Source organism: Porites lutea, chromosome 4 (assembly GCF_958299795.1).
Source record: "Porites lutea chromosome 4, jaPorLute2.1, whole genome shotgun sequence".
Lineage (NCBI taxonomy): Eukaryota > Metazoa > Cnidaria > Anthozoa > Scleractinia > Poritidae > Porites > Porites lutea.
In genome coordinates this window covers 43,427,323-43,436,138 of record NC_133204.1, presented here as the reverse complement: position 1 = coordinate 43,436,138, position 8,816 = coordinate 43,427,323, and the positions used below count along the sequence as shown (strand labels likewise).

Sequence of the window (8,816 nt, the reverse complement as noted above, 5' to 3'; positions counted from 1 at the left end):
TCCACCTCAGACTGACGGAATGATCTGTTTTTTCTTTAACATTGGCTGTTCTGAATCCAAAGTAATTTTCAAGTGACGTAAGAAAAGCAAACATGTCAAACAAAAATACTTTACAAGGAGTAAACGTGAAACGTTCGCATCTCGAGCAGTTCACTTAGAATGAACTCCAGTGGCAAACAAACACAGTCAACAGAAAAGCCTGAGCCTGCGATAAGGAATGATCAGAAGCTTGCGCAAGACTTGCGCAGAACGTTTTTTCGGCCTGAAGTCTTCGAGAGCAGCCCCCATTTTGAAAGCTACAACTGAAGGTTGTCCAGCAAAACTCCCAGTTGTAGTCAGTTGTTTTGTTCAGCATCGTACTTCAAGTAAGGGAAAATGGCCGCGAAAAACAAAAATTTAGTCAACAACCCAGTTGATTTTTCAGTTCCTTGGAAGTTAAGCGATATAGTTCTTGTAGTGGAAGATAAAAAATTTCACGCTCACCGGGGCACACTAGCATATTGGTCGCCAGTGTTTGAGAACATGTTTACGTCAGAATTCAAGGAGAAGTATAGCAGTGAAATCCACCTTCCTGGAAAAAAAGCAAGCGAAATAAAGGAATTGCTACATATTATGTGTCCATCTATGGAGGAGAAGCCTGTCACAAAGAACAACTGTTATTTTTTGTTTGAACTTGCTCATGAATATCAAATAGAATCTATTGCTCACAAGTGCGAAAGGTTTATGGCTTTCATGGTCAAAGCAAGAACGGAAGATGACGTTCTATCAATGCTTGTCTATGGCCAAAAGTACCAGCTAAAATCACTAATATCGACGTGCATATATGAAGCTCGGCGTTTAACATTAAAGGAACTGAAAAAGCACAAAAGTCGTGACGAGATCGAGCCGGACAATTATGTGCGGATCGCTGAGGGCATTATACAGCGACTTGAGGCCACCGTCGAGACCCAGTGCAAGGTGAACAAACAAATAAAAGAAGATTGTCTGGACCGTCTTAAACAAGCTAGCTGTAGTTTGTTGGGTCATGCTCTTGCTAAAGGGAAGATAGCTAGTGTAGCAAGTTGGGAGGCAAACACTGACACGTATCTGTATCGTGTAAAGGCAGATACCAGTGAGAAGAAATGTGCATCCCTTAAACCCGTTGCTACTTAATTAATGGCACTAAAAAACGCATTACTGGATCTGTAGAATCCCTTATGGAAAGCCAGGAAATCTGTATGGTAATTATTTTGTCAGCAAATACTGCCCTAGTAGGCCAGGGTTAAATCATAAAAACCTTTTGTGAGTCTTACCAAACTGAGGGGTGGTGAGTAGTTCCTTGAAAAACGTTGGTTTCGAAAAATTTTTGCCTGATCTCGAAATTTCAGAAGCATTCGTGATAGGTCCTAAAGTCTCATTTTAAGATGATCTTGTGTCTCGGAGTCTCATCTTTTTTTAAGTTTTGGGATCTAATTTCGAAACCGGGGTCTCGCAGTCTCTCAAGGTCTCAAATTTACCATTCTATACCCCTAAACTGGGCATATTAAGTTCACAAAACTGCTATGTCAATCACAATTAAGTTTGTCTGACTTATGAGTTTTGTTCAACCCTGACAACACTGACGTTCTATCAGTCTTCTTCAGACGAATAGAACATGTGAAGATCGTCTCAGGGGCAAGTGTGGATCTGCTCATGAGACAAATATTAGTATTATATGATAATGTTCATTCAGCCTTGTCCGGGAGGGAATTAATTGCTGATCATGTGCAGTTAGTTTAAAAGGCCGTTTGATAAAGAAAGAAGGCTCTGTAGGCAAGAATGCCAAAACCTCAAAATGCTGACTTGCCCTTGGAGAAAGAAACTGAACTTCTCAAATATCTCTTTAAATGGCAATGGAGGTACCTGTAGTCACTTGAATATGTTTTTTATGGAATGTATTCCCCCCCCCCCCCCCCATGTTGTCGTTATAAAGCTGTTGTTGTTTATCTTGATGCAACCATTTTCCCAAACAAAGCAAAACTTTATGTTTTCAGGCTTTGATTAAAAGTGATGTTCTTACCAGTTAAGAAGTCTTGTATGCATAATTAATGTAACCAAACCAGAACCTTTAGTTTTATAAAAGCAAAGAACTTCACCAGAATGATTGAGGAGAAAAGTACAAATTGATAAAGTACTCCAAACATAGACAACATGGGTGTAATAATCCAAAATCTACATGGAGAGAGGTAATAATACTCTCTAGGGCTGATCATCCCCCAAGGTAGTTAGACTGAGGTGATAATCCTCTCAAAGGGGTGATAGTTCCCTAGTGATAAACCTCTCTTAGGAGTGATCATCCCCCAGGGTCGTGAGAGGTGATAATCCTCTCAGACTCTAAGGGTTGATAGTCCCCGAGGGAAGTGAGAGTTGATAATCCTCTCCAGGGACTGATCATCCCCCAGGGTCGTGAGAGGTGGTAATCCTCTCAGACTCTATGGTTGATGGTCCCCCAGGGAAGTGAGAGGTGATAATCCTCGCCAGGGACTGATCATCCCCCAGGGTAGTGATAGATGATAATCCTCGCTAAGGGCTGATATTCCCCCAGGGTACTGAAAGGTGAAAATACTCACAAACGGGTGATAGTCTCCCAGGGTAATGAGAGGTGATGATCTTCTCTAAGGGGTGAGCATCCCCCAGGGTAAAGAGAGGTGATAATCATTTCTAAAAGGTGATAGTACCTTGGGTAGTGAGAGGTGACAATCCTCTCTAAGGGGTGATAGTTTGCCAGGGTAGTGACAGGTGATAATCCTCTTTAAGGGGTGATAGTACCCCATGGTAGTGAGAGATGACAATCCTCTCAAATGGGTGATAATCCCCCAGGGTAGTGAGAGGTGACAATCCTCTCTAAGGGGTGATAATTTGCCAGGGTAGTTAGAGGTGATAATCCGCGCTAAGGGGTGATGCGGCTACACGTAGGCTAAAGTGATAATCCTCTCTAAGGGGTGATAGTCCCCTAGAGTTAAAAAAAAGGGGGTAATCCTTTCTAAGGAATTATATTCCCCCAAGTTACTAAGAGGTGCCAATCCTCTCTAAGGGGCGATTTTTTGCAAGGGTTTTGATAGGTGGTAATCCCGCAGGAGCAGTGATAGTCCCGCAGGGTAATGAGAGATGATAATCCTTTCAAAAGGGTGATAATCCCCCGGGTAGTGGGAGGGGACAATCCTCTCTAAGGGGTGATAATTTAACACTTAAAATCTAAGGCAAGGTTGATCGGACAGCTAAGGTTTACAAATTTATTTGCCCAATATTTCGACTAGACAAAACTGGTCTTCATCAGGGGCTGGAAAATCTAAGTGAGGATAGAATGAACGGCTACAGTATATAAAATAATACAGAAATAAAATGTGATTGGTGCAGGAAAACAATGGACAAAAACTTGGAAAAAGAGGTTACTTAAAAATATATGTCAAGTGAATAGATTAAATTTCATCTTGTCTGTGCTTCCCATAGGGTTCAAGTGTTTTGCCTTTATTAGTTCTAATGGAATTAGTTCTATGTCCTTGATGGAATGATCTGGAAGGGAGACGTGGTCTGAAACGGCAGTTGATAAAAGTGATTTGGGTTCTTGGCTTTTGCTATTGAGCATTGGTGCTCTCACTGAGGTGGCATTTAGTTTCACCGATGTATTACATGTTACATTCATTGCACTGGGTCATGTAAATAGATTGGAAGATGAACAGGAGATGTGGCGTCGGATGCGTCGTGGTTCGTTCGTAGAGAAAAAGGTGTAAGACGTGGTTCCTTCTGTAATAATTTGCCAGGGTAGTGAGAGGTGATAATCCTCTCTAAAGGGTGATGCGGCTACACGTAGGCTAAAGTGATAATCCTCTCTAAGGAGTGATAGTCCTCTAGGGTAGAAAGAGGTGATAATCCTCTCTAAGGGGTGATAGTCCCCCAGGGTAGTGGAAGGTGATAATGCTCTCTAAGGGGTGATAGTCCCCCAAGGTAAAGATCAGAGAGGTGATAATCCTCTCTAAGAGGTGATAGTCTCCCAGGGTAGTGGGAGGTGAAAGGTGATAATCCTAACTAAAGGGTGATAGTCCCCCAGGGTAATGAGAGGTGCAGATAATCCTCTCTAAGGAGTGATCATCCCCAAAGGTAGTGAGTGGTGACAATCGTTTTTAAGGGGTGATAGTCTGCCTAAGTAGTGAGAGGTGATAATCCTCTGAAAGGGGTAATAGTGCCCCAGGGTAGCAAAAGGTGACAATCCTCCCTAAGGGTTGATTGTCCCCCAGGGTAATGAGAGATGATTATCCTCTCTAAGGAGTAATAATCCCTCAGGGAAGTGTGAGGTGACAAGCCTCTCTAAGGGGTGATAGTCTGCCAGGATAGTAAGAGGTGACAATCCTCTTTAAGGGGTGATAGTCCGCCAGGATAGTGAGAGGTGACTGACTGGCTTAATGTTGGACTTATGTGATTGACCTTACGTGTTCTAAATAATGAAGATAATCATTTGAATGTTACATATTTTACTAGAATATTTGAAGAAGTTATAACCTGATACGTAATTAGTTGTATATAGAGGCGTGCTGTTTATGCCTTTTATCGTGCTTGGATTAGCATAATTGTAGCTATTTGCGGGGAATAAAGTACATGTATTGTAAATAAATACATTGTTGTTGTTGTTGTTGCTTTCACATTTATTATTTATCTATTGAAATAGGAATAGGAAATTCTAGATTTCCAATTGGCTGCTTAACAGCCAATCACAAGGGGTGGATCACGGATCCTCCTGTGCTTGAAAATATGAAGGTGCCGTTTATACGAGAGAAAATAAGCCGCGGCATATAGGACGCAAAAGGAACCGTTTATACGAGTGCGGCTTACATAAGACGCAAACTGCTGATATGGGGTTCACGGCTTTAATGGTTCGCGGGCAGACCAGTCTAATGATGACGTAGTTTGTTTTGGTGTCTCGTGTAATTTGCAATAATTTTTAGAACGAAACGATTGGCTTTGGTCAGGAAAATCGCCATATCTTACACTGTCTTTTTCGTTTCAAAATAACATTTTGGTCAAGATTAGTGCTAGGCTGTTGCGAAACGTCTGCGAAAACCTCGACGAAAAGTTTGTCAGCGATCAATTAAGTGCTTGAAAGAGATGTTATAGCGATGGGTGTACAAAATGTCCGGTTCTCTCGTGCATTTTAACGCCCCTGCAGCGCGCGTCTCTCGGCGGTAACAGCGCATGCGCAGCATTTGTTCACTACCTCAGCATAAGCTTTAGCAAGCCGCGGACAACGTAAGGTAAGGTAAGCTGCGGCTTTGATAAGCTCAGCACAAAATTCCACGGCCAGGATAAACTGTGGCTTGAATTGGCCGTGGGTTGAATAAACCGTGAACTTAGATTTTGTGCCATTTACATGTATACGGGGTAAGGGGGGGGGGGGGGGGGGGCGGCTATGGGCCTGACTGCGGTATAAATTACCTTTAAAATTGGTCAAATAACTACAGAGTGTTCGCAGTTAAATTGTTTATTTAAACAAGAAAATTATATAGCCAGTACAGTGTGGCCGTATGTTTAGGCGAGCGATCGCCCAGTTTCATGCAGTCAGTTCGATTGGGTGGAGTGGTAAAGAAAAGAGAAGGCACAAGGCTGAAAAAACAGCCGGGGGGAGGAGTTGCTCTTTCTCCGTCTTGATTCCCTGCCTCCTGTGACTGGTGTATTACTACAGGATAAAACAGTTTATTTGTATTACTGGGTTGATTGATCTATTTTATAAAATAACTAAGACAGTTATGCAAACCCCCGACTTCGTCTCGGGTTTGCATAACTGTCTCGAATTCTCCCAACCCCTCTCGTGTTTATATCAGGCTAAGCAAACACGGAAAACGTTTTCTATTGCTTAAATGTTATCAGTCCAAGGAGCTGCCTACATGGCCTAAAGTTAGTACTTTTATAGTCTTTTAAGGAGCTGCTAGATTAAAGGACGGAGCCAACTATAGGCCAAATGCAAAAATGACTGCAAGATTGTTTAGATTAAAATTAGCCTGACTAGCCTCGTTTTTCATACAAAATTCAAAAGAACACATTGTCTCAAGCGAGGCTAGTCAAGCTAATTTTAATTTAAAAAACAAAGGAATATTAATCCGGCAGCCATGTTTGCATTGGGTCCATAAGGTGTACATGATTGTAAGCTGGTCACGTACAGAAAGCCGTCCTTAAAGTTTAGTTGAAGTCTGGCACCACCACGTACTCATTCTGCACGTCATATCTTGGTCGAAGAGACCCGATGTCATGGCGTGAACCCCTCGCATTGGCTCTAGATCTATTTTTCAGCTTCCTCATTTTCATGCATAACCAAGCAGATGCTGTTACCATAGCAATAAACACGGTTATTGAAACGCCGAGCAAGATCCAGGAGACCTGGCCCATAATCACGGGATCGTCTGATTCACTACCAGTGCCTTTTGGCTCAAGAGGGTTTTCTAATGGATAAAACAAACACAGCAGAAAGCAGGTTTAAAACAAACTAACTTTCTCCAATTCATATGAAAACTTATAAATTCTTTTCTTCTGTCTCTGGATGAAATTCAGTGACAACATTTGATTATGTAGTTATTCTGCACACACACACGCACACAAACATACAAACATTTCTTACTAACCGCCCAAGTTCCAGGAGGTGTTTGTGTTGTTCTTTGAGATATTTCCTTGCCCAACGACTGTTTTAAAATAAAATAAAACCGATTTATATAAAAATTAAGTAACGTAATATATACTCGGTGGATAAAGCTTTAAGCAACCCACCATAGGTTGCTCCTAATTCTAATGCCGTGGGACTACAAGTTTAATTTTTTCCAGATTTATAGTTGGGGCTCAACTGAAAAACATCAACGTCATTTCAAGTTGTAAGCGCTTTTAAACGGCACATCCAGTGCAGATTCTACTCAAAGCCATAGCAGATGTTTCCCTGGTGAGGTGAGGTATTCATGATAACAAAGCAGCGCCCAAGGAGGGGGAAGTACTGGTGATTTGTGGTTGTTAGCAAGACTAGAAAAATATCAATTGTTTCGTTCTTATGAAATTTGTTTGGTAATTTCTTAGTCCCTTTAAAACACTTTGACGACTGCTTTGGTCGTTTTCGTTCCATATGAAACGATACATTTGTTCGTTCCTGGACCCATTTAGCGTTCAGTTTAAGCTGATGAGTTGCCAAGCAACAACGTCAGCAAAGATATACATTTGCACCGATACCTCGTTTTGGATATTCTGACCAATCCTTACTATACAATGTAATGTTACACTCACAAAAAAGTAACATTTTGGGAAAAAAAACCACTGCCTGTACCTTGCTACTGCTCTTTGAAGATTAAATTTTTCACCTTCCCAAAGAATTAGCCAGCCACAATTCCATGCGAAAGAAAGACGATAGAGTGAGCCACAAAACAGCTGCTTATTAAGAAAACAAGACAAACGAAAAAGAAAGCGAGAGAAAAAAGATGGAAATAGATTCGCCAAAAACCGTGACATTTTGGCACGCACAAACAAAAAAAAGCTGCTTCATTACATCCGATTAGTGGGAAAATATGCTCTTTTTGTTGCAAACCCCATTTTAGCCATTCCCATGTTTATTTTGGCCGAAAACCAGTTCAAACGTTGGGAAGTGGTAAAAAATGCAGTTTTTTCGCGACTCGCTGGCAGTCACAAAAGGGATAACCATACACAATTGATCTGTAGAGTTATGAAAAAGATTTCCAACAAATTTCATAAAGGAGCACTTGTTACGCCGCAAAATGTAACAATTGACGCAAAATGTAACATTAACGCGAAATGTAACAACTTTTGACGCGAAATGTAACATTAACCCGAAATGTAACAACTTTTGACGCAAAATGTAACAACGTTTTAACGCAAAATGCAACAACTTTTTGACGCAAAATGAAACAATATTTTTAACGCGAAATGTAACAAGCAAAATGTTACAGCCTTGAAATAACTGAGAGACTTGGACATGAGCCTTGTAGATAAAATGTAAATTGTCCCGTGGTTACAAAAACAGTTTATTTATAAAGTTTTCTTACAATGTCAAATAAACTTACGAAAGGTCGTAAAACAGGTGATAAAGTTACAAGTCATGTATAACCTTGGAAAAGCAGTATGGACAATAACAACAACGCTAACTTATTAAACATAACGTATGGAAAATGATCCCAAGCTATGCGAAAAGAATATGACTAGAAATGTGAACAATAACACCGTAGGAAACACGCAGCAATCAGCAATTGAAATGCAAGTTAAAAGTAAAAGTTAAGAAAGGTAACCTTTCAAAAGAAAATTTTGAACGTAGTCAATAAGATAGATATGAAATTTCTCATTTCTTACTGGACTTCCAGTGAGAAATTTCATACCAACCCAGTCCTGCTGCCTTAAAACTTAAACATGCCGACGCCCATTTAACACCGTTGATTATCTCACGCAGTCGGATGACTGCTCCGCCACACTGTCCTTTTAGGGAAAAGGGGAGGAGGTGGGCAAAAACAGACAGCTTCGGATAAAAACAGAAAGCGTCTTCACTCGACAGAAGTGTGAAAAGAATGATCTGTAATCGATACTCACCTCGAATTCATATGGGCTCAACACTCCAGAGGGAGTATGCTTAAAATGTACCATTCTAACGCATCTAATACGTCCCGGATGTTGTAACGCCAACTTTCTTTTCAGCGTCACACATATACAGTACAGAAAGATATAATAAACAACAATTCGTTCGACTGTTTCGGGATTTAGTTACTATTATCGAAAAACGTTTTGTAAGTTTATTTGACATTGTAAGAAAACTTTATAAATAAACTGTT

General features: G+C 40.7%; 2 protein-coding genes across 3 annotated transcripts in view; one reads left to right on the top strand and one right to left on the bottom strand.

Moving 5' to 3' along the window:
* Positions 1–209: 209 nt before the first annotated feature.
* On the top strand, positions 210–1,152 carry LOC140934732 (BTB and MATH domain-containing protein 36-like). Its single transcript, XM_073384306.1, has one exon. It carries the CDS (start codon positions 376–378, stop codon positions 1,150–1,152), a length of 777 nt encoding a protein of 258 aa, XP_073240407.1. The 5' UTR covers positions 210–375.
* Positions 1,153–5,667: 4,515 nt separating this feature from the next.
* LOC140933708 (hemicentin-2-like) overlaps positions 5,668–8,816 on the bottom strand; it is a 17,136-nt gene continuing 13,987 nt past the window's right edge. Inside the window, exons 11-12 of one of the 2 annotated variants that reach the window (XM_073383318.1) lie at positions 6,627–6,683; positions 5,668–6,446 (exon numbers count right to left, since the gene is read on the bottom strand). In XM_073383318.1, coding sequence (XP_073239419.1) covers positions 6,187–6,446; positions 6,627–6,683 — 317 coding nt within the window. In that variant the 3' untranslated portion in view covers positions 5,668–6,186. The remainder of the gene's footprint in view (positions 6,447–6,626; positions 6,684–8,816) is intronic. The other variant, XM_073383319.1, reaches the window with a different exon arrangement.